General features: G+C 38.6%; 1 protein-coding gene across 2 annotated transcripts in view; it reads right to left on the bottom strand.

The window, feature by feature from the left end:
* Positions 1 to 9,394, bottom strand: part of Arpc2 (Actin-related protein 2/3 complex, subunit 2) — a 123,104-nt gene extending 113,710 nt beyond the window's left edge. The window contains exons 1-2 of one of the 2 annotated variants that reach the window (XM_067767069.1): positions 9,127 to 9,394; positions 8,334 to 9,055 (exon numbers count right to left, since the gene is read on the bottom strand). In XM_067767069.1, the coding sequence (XP_067623170.1) occupies positions 8,334 to 8,407 (74 nt within the window). In that variant the 5' untranslated portion in view covers positions 8,408 to 9,055; positions 9,127 to 9,394. Of the gene's footprint in view, positions 1 to 8,333 lie in introns of both variants that reach the window. The other variant, XM_067767068.1, reaches the window with a different exon arrangement.
* Between the last annotated feature and the right edge of the window lie 13,907 nt (positions 9,395 to 23,301).

Below are 23,301 nucleotides of genomic sequence, written 5' to 3'. Positions count from 1 at the left end.
GAAAGAGTTAGATCTGGCGCACTTAGATGCACTCCAAGAGGCAAAAATTATTTCTTTAGTTAAAAGTTATGTACCCGTGAGAAGTAAAATGTCTCCAGTAGAAATGAAGATCATTTTAACCGATGAAAAGCCAGTATATCAAAGACCACGGAGACTTTCATATGAAGATAGGTGTTGGGTAGACGCCGAAATTGCGAAGTGGCTGGAAGAAGGCATCATCCAATCCAGCTCTTCGGAATATGCGTCACCTGTGGTTTTTGTATCGAAAAAAGACGGAAGTAAAAGACTGTTGCGATTACCGCCAGTTAAACGAAAAAATCTATAGAGACAATTTCCCTATGCCATTAATTGACGACGTTTTAGAACGACTTCAAGGCGCCAAAGTCTTCACGACGCTCGACCTGTCAAATGGGTTCTTCCACGTGCCTATACAGAAAGATTCCAGAAAATATACGTCGTTCGTGACCCACAGTGGTCAATACGAGTTCCTCTATGTCCCATTCGGAATTTCCAACTCACCCGCAGTCTTTTCACGGTATATAACGGCAGTATTACGCCCTCTAATACAATCAGGCGTGGTAGTCGTATACATGGATGACTTGATTATTCCGGCGAAAGACGAAATGGAAGGCATGAAGAGCTTGGAACTCGTTCTGGAAGTTGCATCCGCAAGTGGTTTGCAGATAAAATGGGAAAAATGTCAGTTCTTGAAGAAAAAAGTTTAATTCTTAGGTTATGTGATAGAAAATAGCACAATTAAGCCATGTTTAGCAAAGACAAAGGCAGTAGAGGGTTTTCCGGTACCAACTTCAAAGAAAAGTAATTCCGCTGCTCTTGATTTTTCTATACAAAGAGCTGAATTTATGAATATTTTGAAGTCTGCTTTCTAAGTAAACCGATTACTTTTAGGCATAAGTATTTTTTAAATTTTCATTGTATCATAGTCTGTAAGGATTAAAATTCATAGACTTAAACAAAAAAAAAAAAAAAAAAAAGTCTTCAGCGCTTTGTAGGGTTAACGTCGTATTTCAGAAGGTTTATTGAAGGTTACGCGATTATAGCAAAGCCGCTATCTGAGCTTCTCCGCCAAGACAATAGGTTTCAGATGGGAGACGAGGAGCTAGCCGCATTCCAGCAACTTAAAGTAGCTTTGGTTACGGCACCAGTTTTAACTTTATATAACCCTAAAGCAGTCACTGAGGTCCACACAGATGCAAATATGTACGGCTATGGCGCGGTTTTATTGCAAAGAGACGTCGACGATAGAGAATTTCATCCTGTGCAATATATGAGCAGGAAAACTAAACCATTTGAGGAAACACTCCACTCGTATGAGTTGGAAGGTTTAGCAATAATTGAGGCACTAAAAAAATGGAGGGTTTACCTGATAGGCATCAAATTTAAAATCGTAACCGACTGCAATGCATTCACGATGACGTTAAAAAAGCGTGATGTACCGTTAAGAGTTTCACGCTGGGCTTTGTATTTGCGATTTTGATTACACAATCGAACACCGTAGCGGAACAAAAATGAGACATGTAGAAGCGCGCAGTAGAATGTCGTGCTTGCTATTGGAGAATACATTAAGTCATCGGTTGAAGTTAGCTCAGATGGACGATGATTGGATTAAGGCAGTTAGGAAAGTACTAGAAACAGGTCCTTACGAAGATTATTACCTATACAATGACATTTTATTCAAAGATCCAGTTAAGACGTTAGTGGTTATCCCACCTCAGATGGAGGACGAAATTATATGAACCGCGCATAACCAGGGACATTTTTCTAACAAAAAAACTCAAGAAGCAATCGAGAAAAAGTATTACATGCCACAGTTGTCAAAGAAGGTAGCAAAGTTTGTTAGATCGCGCGTGGAATGTATTGTCTCGGAAGCGAAGGCGGGGAAAAAAGAGGGATTTCTGACTCCGATCAATAAGGAGGACCAACCATTGGGTACTTATCATGTAGACCACTTAGGGCCAATGGAAACGACAAACAAGCAATACAATTACCTATTTGTTGTAATCGATGCGTTCTCAAAGTTCACATGGCTTTATCCGACGAAGAACACGGGCGCAGAATCGGTGATCAACATACTAAAAGGGCAGTCGTCAGCTTTCGGCAATCCGAAACGTATTATTTCTGACAGGGGTACCGCGTTTGCGTCAAATTCCTTCAGGGAATATTGCGTAAGCGAAGATATACAACTTTTAAACATAGACACAGGTGTCCCTAGAGGTAACTGTCAAGTCGAGAGGATTCATAGAGTTATTTTGCCAATGCTAACTAAACTCTGCATCGACGATGCAAAGTCCTGGTACAAACATGTAGATAGAGCACAACGCGCTATAAATAATACTCCTCCCAGAACCACAAAATTCTCACCCTTTAGAATCCTAACGGGGTTAGAAATGAGGGTTGCGGATGTACCAGAACTTAGGGAAATGTTAGAAGAACTTAGAGTCGAAGAGATAGATAGAGAACGTTATGAAGTCCGACAGACGGCAAAAGAGAACATAGAGAAGATTCAAGAAGAAACCAAGAGAAATTTTAAAGCTAAACGAAAACGGGAAATAGAGTATAAACTAGGTCAACTGGTAGCCATCAAGCGTACCCAGTTCGGTGCAGAGTTAAAACTGAAACCAAAATACTTAGGACCATATAGAGTTACCAAGAAATTGAATCACGGTAGATACGAAGTGGACAAGGTAGGAGACCCCGAGGGTCCAAGACGTAGTACAACGGTAGCGGAGTACATGAAGGCATTCGACCCATGGTTCGAGGCGAACTGATCTCAGGATGGCCGGATGTGGGAGCCTTAAAGTAATTAAGACATTTTACAACACTGTATGTCATAAAGCGACTGCAGGCGGACAACGGACTAACAGCAGAAACATGAATAAATAAGACAAAATGCAAACAAGCAACAAAAGGATAACGGAACTTTTAAAATAGCGAATACACAAATTTCAAAGTCATAGTTTGCGCTTGAGGACAGTTCATATGAAGTTGAGTAGTGAATCGGACGCGCCACGGCAAATAAAAATAACTTCTTTTTTGTATATGCCAAAGCATAAGTGCAAAGTAAAAATGTTTAATTAAATAAATAAATTTGAACTAAAACATGTGTAAATGTAAAATAGTAGCGTACAACGCAGAACAATACGAACTTGAAATGTTAATTGTAAAACCGAAATAAACGAAATACAAACAATTCGATGTAATTTTAAAGAAAAGAGCGTGTTAATCCTTTTTGAACACCACATATATGTAAATAAAACCCGTAAGGAAATTTATATTAATACATAAAATATCATACAGTTATATTTCTGCTTTAGAGCTGCCACTGATGTCGCCAATGCTACCGCTGCCGGAGCTGCTTCTGCTGCCGAAGTCGCTGCTACTGTTTGCGTTATGCCGCTGATGTTGTTGCTGAGTGCGTGGAGTGGGTATTTGTGTGCCGTTATGCGCGTTATATTTTTATGGTGTGACAAAATGCACCGTTGTGTCGTCTAATAGTACAGCACCGCCCAATTTTTACCATATTTCTGTAATGGATGATTCGATTGGAATTTTCCATAATCAAGGAAGAATTCCGTTTAAAAACTTTGTTATTTGCGTTTTAATTAAAATGTCTTCTTTCCTTTTTTTCACGATTTATATACCCACTGCCACTGCACCACTTTTTTGACCAGGCTCCAGCCTCACGGTCGCCATGTGTGGTTCCATTTTGGAACCTCTGCAAAACTGATGTGCGCTTTGCACGCGCAACGCACTTACTCCACCCAAACACAGTAGTTGTAGTTTTTAGGTTTAGTTTCTTTTTTTATTTAATTCAGTTGTCGTATAGTAAAACGTCTTTTAATTATTTTACACTTGTTTTTATTAATTAACTTTAGTTGGTACAACTCGATTTATTTTAGTTTTTAGGTTTTTGCCAATGTTCGTGTTTTCTTTCCTTCTCAAAATTTTATAATGGCCGGTCTTTTTCTGCCGAGCCGAATTGCTCTGTTTCCAAGTTGTTCCAACACCTGTTGTCCGTTCACAGTAGACAACGGGTGCTGCAGAAATTTGGAAACAGGGTGACATTTTTATTATTTTTTAAGGCTGCTGTTACAACACCCATTTTACAAAGTTTTTTCTAAAGTTATATTTTGCGTCAATAAACCAATCCAATTAACATGTTTCATCCCTTTTTTCATATTTGGTATAGAATTATGGCATTTTTTCATTTTCCGTAATTTTCGATATCGAAAAAGTGGGCGTGGTCAGTCGGATTTCGGCCATTTTTTATACCAAGATAAAGTGAGTTCAGATAAGTACGTGAACTAAGTTTAGTAAAGATATGCGGTGTTAACGGCCGAGCGGAAGGACAGACAGTCGACTGTGTATAAAAACTGGACATGGCTTCAACCGATTTCGCCCATTTTCACAGAAAACATCGTCAGAGAATCTATGCCCCTACCAAATTTCACAAGGATTGGTAAATTTTTGTTCGACTTGTGGCATTAAAAGTATTCTAGACAAATTAAATTAAAAAGGGCGGAGCCACGCCCATTTTGAAATTTTCTTTATTTTTTGTATTTTGTTGCACCATATCATTACTGGAGTTGAATGTTGACATAATTTACTTATATACTGTACAGATGTTAAATTTTTTGTTAAAATTTGACTTTAAACTTTAAATTTGACTTAAGACTTTTTTTTAAAGTGGGCGTGTTTGTCATCCGATTTTGCTAATTATCGGAGTAACGTTTCTGCCAAATTTAAACGTGATATCTTCAGCGACTGCCAAGAGTCACGTTCGACTATAAGCTCTTATGGAGGAAGCACGTCGACAATACGTAACGTTTCTGCCAAATTTAAACGTGATATCTTCAACGACTGCCAAATTACAGCTTGCAAAACTTTTAAATTAACTTCTTTTAAAAGTGGGCGGTACCACGCCCACTCTCCAAAATTTTACTAATTTTCTATTCTGCGTCATAAGGTCAACCCACCTACTAAGTTTCATCGCTTAATCCGTCTTTGGTAATGAATTATCGCACTTTTTCGGCTTTTCGAAATTTTCGATATCGAAAAAGTGGGCGTGGTTATAGTCCGATTTCGTTCATTTTAAATAGCGATCTGAGATGAGTGCCCAGGAACTTACATACCAAATTTCAGTAAGACACCTAAAATTTACTCAAGTTATCGTGTTTACGGACGGACGAACATGGCTAAATAAATTTCTTTTTTCGCCCTGATAATTTTGATATATATAAGTCTATATCTATCCTGATTAGTTTTTGCCGTTACAGATTACCGTTATGCGAACAAAATTAATATACTCTGTGAGCTCTGCTCAGCTGGTAGTAGATGAACTTCTACAGAGGCTCTCAGAAAACGGAATCCGATGTCTGGGGTACGCGGATATTGTTATAATTGCACAGGGCATTGAGGTTAACGAAAGAATGGTGTACTGAGGTAGGGCTAAGTATCAATCCTAACAAGACAGCCACTGCGCCCTTCACCAGGAGAAGAAAACTGGAAGGAATGAGGCACATCACACTGGATGGAGTACAGTTGGAGCACACGACCAAGGTGAAATACTTGGGAGTCACGTTCGATTCTAAGCTCTTATGGAGGAAGCACGTCGACAACACCATATCACAGGCCACAAGAGCAATAATGGTGTGCAAACGTGTTGCAGGAAGATCCTGGGGATGCAGCCCAAAGATCCTAAGATGGATGTACACTATGATAGTGAGACCTATCATAGTGTATGGAGCAGTTACGTGGGCATCAAGGACAACCATGCTGACCGTACAAAAATCCCTCACGGAGCTTCAACGTTTGGCACGTGTCTGCATTCGAACATGCCCGACGTCGGCAATAAAGGTGCTGCTTGAGTTAACGCTTATACACATAACATTTGAGCCAGGAGTACTTTAGTAAACATAGCTAAAGAGGGATGTGGAAGAGGCAAAGTGATACAGTCACGGAACATGGAGAAGCTGAAGGAGCAGATTCCACTCATCCAACTTCCCAGAGATGACACGAGGAAGCTAATTAAGTTTGAGAAGCGCTTCAAAATAGAGCTGGAGAACAAGTGTACGTGGGACACCTCGAGAATTGAAGCGCTTCACCAGGAACACACTATAATATGGTACACCGATGGCTCGAAGACACCGGAGAGCATAGGAGCGGGGATCTTCGGCCCCCGAACCAAAATATCCCTACCACTTGGAAAATATCCGAGCATCTTCCAAGCCGAAGTTTTCGGATAAGCCGGTGTGCAGAGATAAATTTACAGCGGGGATATACCAACGAGAAAATCGCTATACTCAGCGACAGTCAAACTGTGGGATTCAAGGAGTTGTGTAGCGCAACCCTGTCAAGGGGTTGCCAGCGCAATATATAGCTTCTCAGCTCAGCTTTGGTGACCTCAAGATTCTCATGGAACTAGGGGGTGGTGAGGGAGGGATGGCCTTGAACGTTTAATGTGGTCATATAAATCGTTCCCGAGATGGTCGGGCTAGTAACTGAGTGATGCTTTGCTACCGGAGCGTACCGGATCTATATTCGGCAAAGGACCATCAGCATCGAAAACACTCCCCAAAGCCTTCGGGGAGTGTCTTTATCGTTAATACAACAACAACAGTCAAGCTGCGCTCAAGGCATTATCTTCAGTTGCGATTAAATCATCAACAGTCCTTGAGTGCGTAGAGAGGTTAAACAGTCTCAGGGTCAATAACTTCATCCGTCTAGCATGGGTACCTGGACACAGAGGAGTGGATGGTAACGAGCAAGCGGACGAGCTTGCCAGGTTGGCAGCGGCCGAAAAGAAAAATATCGCTAATACAACAACAGCCTTCGGGGAGGGTCTTTATCGTTAATACAACAACAACAGTCAAGCTGCGCTCAAGGCATTATCTTCAGTTGAGATTAAATCATCAACAGTCCTTTAGTGCGTAGAGAGATTAAACAGTCTAGGGGTCAATAAGACCATCCGTCTAGCATGGGTACCTGGACACAGAGGAGTGGATGGTAACGAGCAAGCGAACGAGCTTGCCAGGTTGGCAGCGGCCAATAGGACCCGAGCCCATCGTGCCGATAGGGTCACATACAATAAGGGAAAAGTTAAGGCAAAAAGAGGCGTGCCTCAGAGAACTATAAAGCATCCAATGACGTGCCCACGGGCATGTACGTAATGGTGCACGCCGATGAAACGATTCGATTAGATTTCCTACCTCGAATTGTAATTAATGTTGCAAACTTCGGTTATTTCATTAATATATAAATGTTTATTATTTGTTATAGACTTAGGATCCTAGGATCATCGAAATCAGAAAGTAGTAACCTACACTCTCTGAAGCCGAGAACCATTCTGGATTTTCTCAGAGAACTCGGCTTGGGTGAGGTGTTGTAAAGAGAATGAGGGTATAATAGACCAATAGGGCGCAGTGCTTAACCTCACATCATCTATCTATCTATGCTGGGGAAAGAGCAGTTGTTCGGTTGAGAAATGTCGATAATATGAACTGAGCATTGGATGTTAGAGTATAAGATAAGCATTTACATAAATCGAAGCGTGTGCTAATTCATTTTCGAGAAAAAAGTGACTTTTTTTTGTATGTCAGTCCGTTTCATAGGTTGAACTCACCAACTAAGACATACATTTTTAAGACCCTAGCACATATTTTTTATGCACTCATCAAATGTCAATACCTTATCTACTAATAATTTATGTTCTACAAATCTTATCAGTATTTAGATAAAGACTTTTTTAGGTAAATACATTGCTTGAATTAAGCTAATAAATGTGTGCACGTATTGTACACACATATCTGTGTATGTCTATATACTATTTGGGGCGAGGTCTTGCAAAGTTTTGATAAAATGTTATTTGTTCGTAAACATATTCAAGTAACTTATTCGGTTTCAACAAACAAAACAAATTTATAATGAAGTTGAAAATACACAAGTACATATATGAGTCAGCGAATGGGTAGTTTTTTGACACACAGCTGCTTTCTAGATTTGGAAATGAATTGTATGCATTTGTGTGGCTGAGCATTTAGCAGTCTCGACCGATTGATGATTAATGTATTAATCCACGCCATGAAGAAGGGGCAGTGGAGTCAGACGAAGAACTAATGTTAATAGCATTACAATTGCAACTGCATACCAATCGCCGGATGTGCATACAAATGTGCACAGACATTTAAAAACAAACTGAGTAAATGTATGTGAATATTATAAAGAATTCCTTAAATATGCTTCAGAACGTGAGACGGATAAGGGTTTATACAGGAACTGTATACATACTTTTTTAAATGTAATAATTAACTTACCCAGCAAGTGCATTGCGAAATTTAACCAGGAGTGTCTCTTCGACGATGCGGTTATTGATTTCCAGTAGAATCATGTTATAACCTCAAAAATTATTTGTGACTGATGCGCGTGAATGCAATTGTTCCTACTCGTATACTGCCTCACCGAATGTTTGCTTTCCTTTAACAATATCGCCTTACACAAATACGTATGTCTATTTAATTATACAAATGAATAGATTTATATGTCGAGGCAGGTTTTTTTGCAGTTTCCAGCTCTATTTCTCTCGTTGCATCAACGACACACCAATAGTTATTCCTATTTCTTGTGTAGGTGCAAAAACGCCATTAACCTACCGCCCGCCAAACGTTTAAAGGTGCTCGAACTTTGCCAATTGCAATTATTAGCAGACACGTTGATAAGTAAAAATTTAGCGACAATGGTGAAAGTTGTCCAAATAGTTTGAAGTTTCCGTTGTCGCCTCACACTGGCCCTAATTCTTCACACATTTGCTATTGGTCACTGGTGATTTGTTATTTTACACCAAAGCAAGCGCTTTGCTGTGTGCGTATGTAAAGCTCCCGCGTGTGCTCTTCACAAGCGCGATTACGCATACGTCATTTAGCAATGTCGAAGGGGATCGGTGCCAAAGTTGATTACAAATATGACACCTCAATATTTGAACGTTCCCGTGTTTTTCATATGATTTGTTCTTTCCTTGTTGCAATATCAGCTTACTTCACTGTTATTATTAAGGGAATTATTAAAAATCAACTTAAATTCCAACACTGCAAAATCATTGTCCACCCATACCACATTCCATTTTTTTTTCCTTATAAGTACGTGCACATAGATTTTTCACTTTTTCAATATAGAGGTGTACCGCTTGCAGATTTTCACCAGAAACATAGAGAATTAACCAATTGAAATCTTTAAGTTAAGCACTTTGGTTAGTATATTAAAATCCAAGCGTTTATATTACTGATATTTCATCAATTTCTCCAATTTTCACAAAAAATTCCGCTTTTGCATTGAGTAATTGGAAGGTGCTTTGAGTGTGGTAAAGTGCGTTGGTGTATGTATGTCAAATTTTGATACGTACCAAACAAGGCGAATTCAATACCAAAAGAAGCTGTTTGTTGCATTGTGAATGATAACTAAAGCCCCCATTACTGATACCACCGACGTGTGCCGTACGTACGGACGTTTGTCGTACGAAACACGTTTGACCGAACCCTCAAGCCCGTAAGAATCAAAGTGTGCGTATGTGTACATGTACATAACATATTTGTGTGTGTATTGTTTACATAAGCACTGTTGCCATTGACCATTCTACATGCATGCTTATGGAAACATCAACTTTTTCCAATTTAATTTTTGATGTTGTAAAAGGCTGGATTTAATATTAAATAAATATAAATAGATTACATATTTATAATCGGCACTTTTACATTATTATTTCGAATTATTTTCACAATTTTTCAAACTTTAATTAAGTGTTTTTGCATAAAACTGCAAACGGTCAAAAATTAGCGCACAAAAGTTTACTAGGCAACTCTGCTTAGTGAGAGAGCGATCAGCTGACACGTTCTTACGGCAAAAATCAAAATTGTTCTGATTTCTACGTTCTGGGCTACGTACGTACGGGCGTTGCACGTCGGTGAGTTTTCGTTTACATTGTACACTCATAAGATAGGTCGTGTCAGCTGACACGTTTTTGGTACGTACGTTCGTGAGTAACTGCCGCATTACAGCCCAAGGCGAATCTATACCAGGTGATGGCAAAGCGAATTCAACCAATTCGCCGTGCAGATGAATGTCAAGTCAAAAGAAAATTTTCATAGAATTCGATTAACTGACATTTTGTTGTACAAGGCCTTGTATGGAAAATTATCAAGAAGAAGCAATCAGCTGATGGGATAACACCACCTGTAATGAATTCGCTTGCTTACAGCCTGATTCTAATGTGGTAACAACTTTCTTCACCACGCAACTTTCTTCATGTGGTAGCTTTTGTACCCTTTTGGTATTCTGCCCACGAAAGTAGCCGGATAATTGTTTACCCACTAAAATAGGTGGTAACATCGATGTAACCACACAAAAGCTGTTGTTCAGAAAAAGGCAATACTGAAAAATAAAGAATTGTGAGCGCAAATAAGTAAACATAATAGTAAAAAAGTGTTGCCTCTTGCTATACATATTTGTTTCCATGTACTTTCACAGTATATATTACAATATAGCTATGTAAAAACGTATGTATATATGTACATATGTATGTACACATCGTCCCGTTTATTCGTTAAAATCGTATCTACGAGTGGCACATTTTTGGTAAAGCCATGGCGGAACCATACACGGTGGCAGCATGATGACATACCTACAAACATAAATAAAAATTCCATGTACTTCGTTTTTGTAAATTCGATGGACAAATGTCAAAATCGTACTGCGCCGAAAGTTGATGTATCAAATTAAATAAAAAAAGTTTATATTCAGCTGTCCCATGCTGCCACCTTGTATAGTTCCGCCATGGGTAAAGCTAAGAAAACCAACTTTTAAATATCACCACAGACACTGGTGAGTTTTTCGGTGATGACAGCTTTATCACTTTGGCCAGAATCGCGAATAAAACAACTAGTAACGATTTTCGGTTACATAATGTTCTGGGTACTATTTTACCGGTTACGCTAAGAATCGGACCGTTAGCATAGACTTGACTTGGCGTAAACTTGGCAACTTACGGCCCGATTCTTAGCGTTACCGGTAAAATAGTACCCAGAACATTATGTAACCGAAAATCGTTACCAGTTGTTTTATTCGCGATTCTGGCCAATGTGGTAACGCTGTCATCACCTAAAAACTCACCAGTGTCGGTGGTGAAATTTAAAAGTTGGTTTTCTTCGCTTTCCCCATGGCGGAACGATACAAGGTGGCAGCATGGGACAGCTGAATATAAACTTTTTTTTATTTAATTTGATACATCAACTTCCGGCGCAGTACGATTTTGACATTTGTCCATCGAATTTACAAAAACGAAGTAAATGGAATTTTTATTTATGTTTGTAGGTATGTCACCATACTGCCACCGTGTATGGTTCCGCCATGGCTTTATCGAAAATGTGTCACTCGTAGATACGATGTTAACGAATAAACGGGACGATGTGTATATACATATGTACATACATGCATACGTTTTTACATAGCTATATTGTAATATATACTGTGAAAGTACATGAAACAAATATGTATAGCAAGAGGCAACACCTTTTTACTATTATGTTTACTTATTTGCGCTCACAATTTTTATTTTCCAGTTTTTCCTTTTTCTAGACAACAGCTGTTGTGTGGTTATTTCGATGTAACCACCTACTTTTGTGGGTAAACAATTATCCGGCTACTTTCGTGGGCAGAATACCAAAAGGGTACAAAAGTTACCACATGAAGAAAGTTGCCGTGGTGAAGAAAGTTGTTACCACATTAGAATCAGGCTGTTAGCCACGATTATACTCCACTTGGCGCATACAACCTGGCATCATAATCAGCGTTGAAATTTATTTTTAAATAAATGTCAATTTGTATGACAAAATGTCAAAATGAAATGGAAACAAACAAAAGGCATCTCAAAATGTAAACGTCACTTAGAACTTACATAGACGGCCCCAGAGTCCCATCATGTTCGTTTCCATGAACATGCGTGTATTTTTGACAGTTCATGTACGCTGTGCCATTGTGGCGAGACGATGGTTCCTGTACTAAGCAAAATATGTATTTGTATACCAGATACTCTATTTTGTAAATGTTTATTGAGGTATCACAATGAAAACCATTTAATTATGATAAAAAAGAGAAACCGCCCGACATTTAAACACGTCATCAAATATTTCATGTGGTAATCATATGTAATTGCAATTTGAGGTAAATGTAGGGGTATATAACATTAAAGTTGTTATAACGCTGATAAAAATTAACAAAGTTTAGAATATATCAACAGCAAAAAAAGAATTAACTTTCATTAAGAGAAGCTTTTCAAAATTTTCGTCAGAAAGGGATCCACGGCGCGGCGCATTCAATATACTTGCTGCTGAAAACAATTTCTAGACCGATGCTGATGAGGGCAAAGGAGTATTAAATTTCATATAGCACTTTTTCAGCTCTGGATTCTTATAAAGCATTCCTTTACTAGTGCTGGGATCTGCAATATAATTGGAATATTCATTTTCGGCTTTATTGATTATCAAACTTTCGGATGCAACAGCTTCATCTATGATTTTTGGAAAACTTTAAAATATATAATGTGATATATGATTAAACTTAAATTTTAATTACTTCTGTTTCCAAAATCGATAAAATGGGGTCTATTGTTTAAGGAACTAGTTGCGAAAATTTCACTTCGGCACTCCATCGAAAGAATTCTTCTCACTCCCTCGCTCAATTCACGTGCATACGAACCTTTTGCAAAATTTCAAAATATTTAGTGAACAGGATTTCATTTCCGCCAATATCATATTTTGCAGCAAATATTGTCTCCGAGAAAACTGAGGTTTCGTCCATTTCTCTTTCAATGCCTTCTTCAGTTGTTGTATTGTTTTCATCGTTCGCTTCATATACCATATCACGACTCTCTTCAAACACAGAATCCTCGACAATTTCGAAGAACTCTTCAAAATTAACTTCCGCTGATTCGCTGTCGTAATTTCCCATATCGATGTAATCGTTTTAATCCGACCCGCCAAGAAAATCACAAGAAATGTAATAAATGAACAATTTTCCATAAAAATTTTTTTTCAGTTTTCAAACTTGGAAACTTTTAAATAGGTTCTTGGTTTCTCTATTTACGTTACCAGTACTTCGTCATGCACAGTCGACACGTCCACTGAGGGAATTATCAACGGAAACCCAGAAAATTTCTGTGCCAATAGATGTTTCTATTTAGCTTTTAAAAAGATAATTTTTGTGGTGATCCACATGTAAGGCACGCGTTGTCCAGAAAAGGGGTTAACCTGAATCTTTCATCTGAAGTTGGTATCATTCGGTCCCAAAAACCAGTGGCACTTTGGAGCCAATTTTATATTTTACAAGTTTTAAATACATAGAGAAAAATCGGATATTACTATTGACCATATACCGCTAAGAAGAATACATGAAGGAACTTGTACTAAGACTTTTTATAATGAATTGCCTTTTCTTCAATTGTTTAAACACCAATTGAGGACGTTCAAATGTAGATTAGTACTTTTTCCTGCACCCTTTTATATGCCACATTGGCAACACTTATTTAGAACGATGACAATTTTCGGAACAGGGATGTTGAAATATTTGTCATTTGCTTTTTTTTATTATTAAATTTTTAGAACAATTTTAATAAAAATGCTTTTTCAATTAATTTCTTTGTGTTTTATTACCATTTAAATAACGAAAAAAGTGGTGATCACTGTCAATAACTAAATTTTTGTGTTGATATTTTGAAGTGGCTTTAATTAAATGAAACCATGTGATATTTGAGCGGGTTTTGTGCTTGTACGACATTTTTCATAATTGATTGGTACTAGAAAAGTGTGTGCACTCTCAGCAAAGGCTGCATTCATTTGAATGCTTATTCTGTGTTGAAAAATGTTTGTGTTTCATTCAATTACTTCATTCTTTCTTCGAAGAGTTCAAGGGTGCATTTTTTTTTTCCCACTACTGAATGAAGAATGGGTGGACTTTTAAGACACATTCCTTAACAAGGAATGAAAGAATGAAGAAACAGCATTCTTAAATCAATGATTTAAAATTTCAAATGATTGCACACTTTTACAGCTCTGATACATGCATACCTTTTTACATAGCTATATTGTAATATATACTGTGAAAGTACATGGAAACAAATATGTATAGCAAGAGGCAACACTTTTTTACTATTATGTTTACTCATTTGCGCTCACAATTCTTTTTTTTTTCAGTATTGCCTTTTTCTAAACAACAGCTTTTGTGTGGTTACATCGATGTTACCACCTATTTTAGTGGGTAAACAATTATCCGGCTACTTTCGTGGGCAGAATACCAAAAGGGTACAAAAGTTACCACATGAAGAAAGTTGCCGTGGTGAAGAAAATTGTTACCACATTAGAATCAGGCTGAGAAAATCAAAATTCAACAGACTTCTAAGTCAAATTAAGTGTTGCTAAGTTTTGAGTAATCAGTAACATGCAATGTTCATTTAACAGAACTGTAAGTGACAGCTCTCAAGCCAATTCAAGTCTATGCTAAGTATCAGTAATGGGCCCTTAAGTGTGATATCTTATCTGTCAACTGCCTGACAGGATGTTCAATATGGCTACTTTTTATCGTTTTGACAGGGTTTTCAATATGACGGCGCCTATCTTCAGCGGGTGATAGAAAGAGATACAGAATGAGATAACGATAGTTAATTACAAATCAGGTGATCCAATCACTTTGGAATTTTGATGTCTATGCAGAAAATATCACACTTAGTTCTCATTCACAATGGTTTGTTGCTTGTTGGGCTCATTGTGAATTCACAAAGGTTGGGCCCAAGGCGAAGCCATACCAGGTGGTGGCGAAGCGAATTCAACCAATTCGCCGTGCAGAAGAATGTCAAGTCAAAAGAAAATTTTCATTGATTTCGATTAACTGACATGTTGCAGTACAAGGCCTTGTATGGAAAATTATCAAGAAATAGGAATCAGCTGTTGGGATAACACCACCCATACTGAACTCGCCTTGGGTTGGGCGCATGGTTCAATTATATGGTTGGCTCATCTCATCAGCTGATTTTATTTATTTCATTGCATGGCCGAAGGGATTGTCAAAAGGAGATGGCAAACTCAAAATGAAACCAACACATTGGCAACATTTTCTTACACATACAAAAACTGCTAAGTTTTATGATTCCATTCCATACCATACGCACCAACACCAATACACAGATTTTGACAATTTGAACAGACATATTTTGTTGCGTTACAGATGAGCCCACCATATAATTGAACCATGGGTTGGGCCTATGCCTATGCCTCTCTCTAAATTCTTCTTTGTTTTGTCACTCGGCTATCTGAAAATTTTTTAACAATGTTGTCCCGAAAAAGTGTTGCTTTTTGCATTTTTCAGGAGTAAAATATTCCACTTTTAGTACTTTTTTCACATAAACTATTAGGTGAAAATCGATGGAACTTTACTGGATTTAATTACAGAAATTCATCAGTTAAGGTATCTTTGGTGTTCTCTTCCATAAGTAAGGCCGTGCTACACTAATACTTCCATATTTTTGATACTATCATTATATGCGACCCTGTCTATGAAAAGGTGACTTATGACTCAAAAAATAAATTGCGAGAAACAGCTGTTAACAGCTTTTTTCAGCTGTTTTTTTTTTAGTGATAAGCCAAATTTTCATAGACCGGGTTACATATACATATGTTTAATTTGTTCCCAAAAAAATTGAAAAAGGACTTTGTTAACCAAGGATTTCCCCCTGTACAGTACTAGTGAAGACTTTCCAAGAATGTTTTTCTCATTCCTACAAGAACCCCAAAATTGTCGTATTATACCTTATTTTGAAAAAACTTCGGCTAAACAGTGGTATTCTAAATATACTAAATATTTTAACTCACTGTTGCTGTTTGGCCCTAAAAATCAGAACACTAAGATGGGAGGAAGCACTGCTACAACAACAACAGCATTGTTACACTTAAGGATTGTAATTTAGAATATATGAATCCAGCTCGCTTTGGATCAGCATCTTATCGTTCTAGGCCGAATGCCACTGGGCTAGTCTCGCCCCTGATATATTTTTGTAAATAATAACTTGTTAAAATTAGTAATACATCATGAATTAGTTCGTTTTTATATATTAGAAGAGCATATTTTTTAATCCCGACTCTCAACGAGAAATCAATAAATCAGATGAACATGTCAAAGAATTTTAAGGGACGGAAACACATTTAAGACTATCACGATAACTTCCAAGTGTGACTGTAAAACTTTTCATCGAACCCGAAACCCATTTCAGTTCCGCCAAAGGCAGAAAAGTACAACTAAATAACTGACGTACATATGTATATACTTTACATTGTAACGAATTTACTGCAATTCCGCTTATTTCAAATCTTCTACTAAGGTTCGAATCACTAAACTGTTGAATAAATAACTCCACTTTTCAGTAATGCAAAATGGCCTTTATTAAAGTACAATAACACTACTATTGCTCGACAGATAGCGTACTTAATTCAAAATTAACTCTCGCGCCTCTACTGTGGGTGCTTTTATACTCTGTGATTTCCTCGTTGCATCTTCTGTTCTAGAATCTACTAGTTTGTTATCTGTTATAATTATAACTACAGATGTACGTGTATAGCTCTCATATGCGCGTGTGTTTGTGAGCGACACTTCCACAATTATAATTGCATATCTCAGATAAGATATCTGCATGAGTTTGTGCATCTCTTCTCCGCTGCGTGTACGTACATATGTGTAGACATAATGATTGAATCGTTTATGTAGATACATAATGATTGATTTATGTACCCCTTATTGTTGCTAATATTCGTAACACTGCCCTCCACCTAAGTCTGATCGTCCCGATCAGACAAATTTCCGGATCTAAACGCCGCTAGCCTTTCCAAATGAACCACTTTCATTTTAGTTCGTGGTTTGCCAATGGTTTGTATGCGGTACACTACATCGTTGATCCGTTTTACAACTTTGTATGGGCTGTTATGGAATCGCATCTTTGATGGAGCAGTAAGAAAGGCAGTCGGCATGATCTGGGGGTGCTCTGTAGCTAGTTATGTCGGCTAGGCGGGGTCCTTGCCAACGTTACTGCTCCTGCGCCATAACAAAAAAAAAGTCATATCATGCCTATTCAAAAAACTTAGCTGTCTAATTCAGAAAAACTGACAGAAGCGCAGATCCGACTCAAAACGCTTATAATTCAAAATAAAACAACATCCGGTCGAACCGGATGCCACGGACAGACCGTCAAACATTCAAAATTTAAAAATTCAAAAAAAAAACTAAACGCAAAAAAAATTACCGAACCGGAAATGACCGGTTGCTAACGCTGGAAATCCAACTCAAAAAAAAAAACCGCTGAAAATTTAAAAGAAAAACAAACAAAAAAAGAAATGGGCCGAATATATAGAGGTGCGCCGCGGGTGTTGTTGCGACGCCCGGTGCATTAACCCACCCTCAAATCCATGGCCACCGACGCACCTGAATTTCGGTGGCCCCTTACCTGCTTTACCTAGTGCCTTCTAAATAAAAAGTATTGCCAGCATTCCCATTTATAACTCAAATTTATTGACAATTCATTTCCTTAATTATTTAAGTAAAAAAGAAGGTTATGGCTAGTAAAATTTAATTTTTTTAGAACTTTTTAGTACTTATACCGCACCTCAAATATGGAGCATCTTTATGTGAATAGCATGCGCTAAGACTCAATTTGACAATACAAAATTTTTAGAATAAAGTTAGTACAAAATAAAATTTTTTTTTTTTTTTTGATCTTTTAGAAAACCAGAGAATTTACTCGTATTCGAATAACACGCGCTAAAAATAAGTTTGGTAATAAAATTTTGTTAGAACAAACTTAGTACTGAAGCTGAGCTGGCCATTATTCGTGTAAATTTGTATACATATTTCCTTTAATCTATACTCAAATACATGTAGTTCTTGGGTTTTTGGTTTCTGTTGCTTCATTGTTTCGTTTTACGTGATCTGAACTCGATATTGAAAATATGTCTAGTAACGTTACGGACATTCGCTTTATCAAAGAAAAATTTATATAAAGAGGTATATATTAATAGATCCTGGGTTTGATCTAGATTTGTTTTCTTGCTTATAAGCTATATTGTCGTGCATCATGTTATTTTTTTAATATAACAATGACGATGAGATTTTAAAAATAGTCCTGCACATTTTCTTAAAATATAATTACATATGTTTTTGGTGTTTGCGACTTTGAAAATTAATTTTTTTTTTCACTCTTAATTAATACGTACTAAATGGCTAGGTATCTACACGCATTAACTAACAGCACAATTCAACAATTGATACCTTTTTCAATAACCAAATTTTACATTAAGTTTCAGCGCAAGTTAACGTACACTTCCGAGTTAAAAATTAGCACCAAAGATTATCTGCAAATTCAAATTCATTTTCTTCCTCTTTTTTTTTATTAAGAAAAACTTGGATGAATTGTAAACCAGCTTCTAAATCATTTTTGGAAAAAAAAATCGAAATTTTACTTCAGAACCTTATTAAAATGTTTGAGTATGCAGCTTTTTGTAATTCACTAATTTTAGGCTGGCATTGCAAGGTTGTAGTCTAACCGAATTCCCGATGATTTTTGACAATTATTATCGAAACTTTAGCTTACGATTGGAAAATTATTTCTATATGGAAGAAAATGTTAAAATGCGTACTCGCAAAGTTTGCAGATATTCTAAGTGTCTACTTAAGATTTTCCAATCTCTTGCCAAAACATTTTTGACTTTCGTTTACGTAGCTTTCGTTAAACATTTCTTTAACGTGTTACAAAAGAAAATAGCTAGCAATATGTGTTAATATCTTTTGCAGCTGTGAATTTACTTGCAGGTGTACATATGTACATCGGACCGTATCGGAAAAAACAAAAGCATCAAATTTCGAGAAGGAAAAAAAAAATTTTCATTCCCCCTTTTTTTCTTTAAGGCTTGCGGCCGCATTAAGTACCCACAAAAAGGAACTAATACTAAAGGTATAATATTCCTAACTAAACCGCGTCAAGGAACGAACTCACCCTGTTTCCGGTCGTTGTTGTCGTATGTAGTGTTGCAGCAGGCCTGTTCGGGGCCCTGCTGTTGTTGTTGTTATAGCTGGTGTTTCAGAGCCACTCTGCTGTTGATAGTTAGGTTGTTTAGGAGCATACGCACCGTTAGCATAACCTCCCGCTTGATAATTTAATGGATTGCTACGTTGTTGACGTGGTGGTTGGCCTTGTTGTTACCATGACCATTCGCTGCTTAACATTATGATGATGATTGCAATGAAGTAAGGTGGTATTGGTATTGACCCCTAAACGAGCTTACGACGAAAGTAAGATCTTCAGTAGGCGTAGAAATCGCGGAAGTTGTCTCCTCGTGCCGAATAACACTTTGTATATATATTAATATTTGAACGATTGTTTTACCGTGGCGGTGCATGTGTACGAGGCTTTAAAAGGGATGGAGGCTCGTTATTATAAACGGGTTTACCCCTTTTTCCAGAAATTAAAGCAATTACAAGCACGTCGTTGTTATTGGGCTAACTTAATATATTTGGCAATGGTTTATTATTCCAACACTTGCCAATTACAATTTCTTCACGCTTGCGGAAAACGCAACATCAAGAGCAACGCCAAAAAGGAAAACGATCTGCTTCTTCAATTGGTTTTTTGCTTTTTCTGTTGCTCCAGTTTTATGCTATTTTTTTCACAACTAATAGCTAACGCGTTTGCCAATGGGTTTTTGTTTATGTGGGAATGCTTTTTATCCCGGAATTTTCGGCAAATTTAAGGAAAAATTAATTTTTCCTTGCCGCGATTTTTTTCTGCCTCTTGCGCTGTCAATTTTTTTGATCCATATTTTCTTCTTTTTTTCCGGAAAACAGCGTGTTTCCTCCTAGAGATCATCGCTTCACGCCCGTGGCGACCTCTAGTGTCCATTTCGATCAACATTGCCATGGCGCCTTTATTTGCCATCAGTAGCCACTACGTGCGTTCCAAAGGTGACTCCCCCAAGTGGACCATAACAGGGCCTTCCCAATTACACTGCAATTTCGGGGACAAACCTTTTTTCGCTGCGGGTTGTATACAGCACCAAATCTCCTTCCTAAAACCCTTCCGAATTAATTGCTTTATCGCACCTCGCTTTCATTTTGTCACTCGTTGCCGTACCAGATGGTTTATCTCTCTCAGCTCTTCTTCCAAGACACCAGTGGATTTCTTGACATTTCTCTCCACATCGGCATCTATCCCAAACTTCAAATCAACTGGCAGTCGAAGGTCATTGCCAAAAATTACTTTTGCAGGGGTTTGGCCCGTTGTCTCATGCACTGCTGATCGGTAAGCCATAAAGAATAATGGTATGCGGGTATCCTACTCCTTATGGTACTTGTTTACTACTTTCCTTAAATGCTCCTCCAAGGTTCTATTGAAACGTTCTACCATACCATCTGACTGAGGATACAATGCAGTTGTTCGTGTTTTTCGAATGCCCAATGATTTACACATTTCCTGGTACACAGCTGATTCGAAATTCCTGCCTTGGTCAGAATGTAACTCCATTGGTACATACCTTGCAACGCAATTGTTTATAAACACTTCTGCTACTGTTTCCGCTTCTTGACTTGGGATTTGGTATACTTCTGGCCATTTGCTGAAATAATCCATAACCACCAGTACATATTTGTTTCCGTAGTTGCTGTAGGAAATGGACCTTCGACATCCATAACGATCCTTTCAAATGGCGCACCTGAGTTATATTGCTTCATCTGGCCATCACTTCGGGTTTTGGGCCCTTTCGCTCTGCTGCAAACTTCGCAGTTCGCAATCCACTCAGTGGCCGACTGACGGCAACCAACCCAATAGAATAGAAGCCATTTCAACGCTGCGTGATCTGTCCTGACGCGGAATCGCTGGCCGTTAATGCACTCTACCAATGCCAACAGCTCTCTCCGTGTAACGCAATAGTTCCTCTCTGGTTTTCCAATCAAACGGCTGTAGTATGCAACTACCTTCTCCTGTCCATCGACCAGTTGTGATAAAACAACTCCTATAGCATATCCGCTCGCATCTGTATCTAGAATAAACGTTGCTCCTGGAATCGGATATGCCAACATTGGGGCAGTGCATAAACGCTCTTTCAATGTTTGGAAAGCTACTTCTTGCTTCTTCTTCCATTCAAAAGCTTTATTTTTTCTTGTTAGCTCGTGGAGGCTATGGGCTACGCTGGAAAAGTTTGGTACAAATGGCCGGTAATATGGGCACAGCTAAAGGAAACTTCTTAATTCATGCAAGTTCTGTGGTCTTGGCCAATCCTTTACTGCCTCTATCTTTTCATTCGCTGTAAGGATACCTTCTTTCGTTACCTTGTGACCCAACTAATTTACTTCCTTTTTAAACAGCGCACACTTTTTGGGACCAGCGCCAGCTATTCTCTGAAAAACTTCCTCCAAGTTTTTAAGATGTTCATCGAAGTTCTTGCCCAATACGATGATGTCGTCCAGGTATACCAAGCATGTTTTCCAATTCAGTCCTTTCAATACCTGATCCATGAGTCTCTCAAAAATAGCTGGTGCATTACAAAGTCCAAAAGGCATTACTGTAAATTGCCAAAGACCAACTCCGACGCTGAAGGCTGTTTTTTCTGTGTCTTCCTCCTTTACCTCCACTTGCCAGTAGCTGCTTTTCAAGTCCAGCGTGGAAAACCATTCCGTAACAGATAGCAAGGCCAGAGTTTCGTCAATTCTTGGCAATGGGTAGCTATCCTTTTTCGTTACGTCATTCAACTTCTGGTAGTCCACGCAAAACCTCATTTTTCCATCCTTCTTCTTTACAAGTACTACCGGTTAGCTCCATGGACCAGCTGATTGTTCGATGACGCCGCTGCCGCTCATTTCTTGTATGATTTGACTCACAACTTCCCGCTTCGTCAGTGGAACACTACGTGGAGCTTGACGGATCGGCGTCGCATCTCCAGTGTCAACTTGATGTTTCACAACGTTAGAGCGGCCTGGTTTGGAACCATCCTGGTCAAATATGTTCGCGTACTTCAGGAGCAGTTATTCTGCCTTACTCTGATTGGCTTCCTCTAGCCACTGCGTCCATGCCGTGATGTCATTTGAAAAATCAGTATTACCAGATAAAACGTGTTCCTGGAGCTGTTCACAGGTTATAACTACTTCAGCCTCTTGGCATCTTCCCAAAATAGCTCCTTTGGTCAGTTTGAGTGGTGACTTGAACTCATTGAGTACTCTTACCGGTATACGTCCATCTTGTTTTGTCATAGCCAGGGTTTTTCCTACAAGTATGTTCAGTGCTGATTTGTTTGCTGCTTCGACAACCCACAATTTGTTTGTCCCACAATCTCCATCAACCTTTGCGCAGATGGCTGCTTCTGATTTTGGTGGTATTTGCTGACTCTCTTCCACCAGCACTCGTTTACTGCTGTAGCCTCTCTCGTAGCCGAAATTAAGTGATACATCCATGTTCTTATATCGCATCGTCTTGCTTTGCATGTCGCTCTTGATGCCCTGGTCGATTAAAAAGTCCACTCCAATTACGATTTCATCAACAATCTCTGCCACTATAAAATTGTGTACTACCGTGACGTTCCCAATTGCGACTTCACATGCTACTTCTCCTAGAACCGTGCTGTCTTCTCCAGTAGCTGTACGCAATCTTGCTCCATGCAATGGTCTTATCTTCTTGTTGACTAAATCCACTCGAATGATGGAATGAGATGCACCCGTATCTACAGTCAGTAAACGTTCCTTTCCATCCACATGTCCTCCGACAGTAAGATTGTTTGACCTTCTTCCAATTTGTGAGATAGAGATTATGGGGCATTCAATCGAGCCAGCTGTCGCCCCTTGCGGATGACCCGCTTTAGTTTAACGATTGATTGGTCTTAGAGATCTGCTCATCTCCTTCAGCTCTGCGTTTACGACCACCCACATTGTTGGAACTGTTAGGGTTGGTGTTGCAGAAAGGCGCAATGTGCCCTGGCTTTCCACACTTAAAGCATTTGACTACATCATTATTCTTCTGCTGCGTACCCTTTAATGCTTCCAAAATTGTGTCTACCCAGTCTGGCCCTTCCACTTCCACGCGATGAGCTTTGTATGCGGGCTTACTCAAAAGCGCCGCTGTGTCTTGAGACAGTGCATGGGATACCGTTTCTGTGAATGTGGGTTTTGGGTTTGCATATGTCGCTCGCTTCGTTTCTACGTCCCGTATGCCATTTATAA

This window comes from Eurosta solidaginis, chromosome 2 (genome assembly GCF_040869045.1).
Source record: "Eurosta solidaginis isolate ZX-2024a chromosome 2, ASM4086904v1, whole genome shotgun sequence".
Taxonomy (NCBI): Eukaryota; Metazoa; Arthropoda; class Insecta; order Diptera; family Tephritidae; genus Eurosta; species Eurosta solidaginis.
Note: the sequence above shows the minus strand (reverse complement) of the source record. Positions and strands in the feature narration are given on the sequence as shown.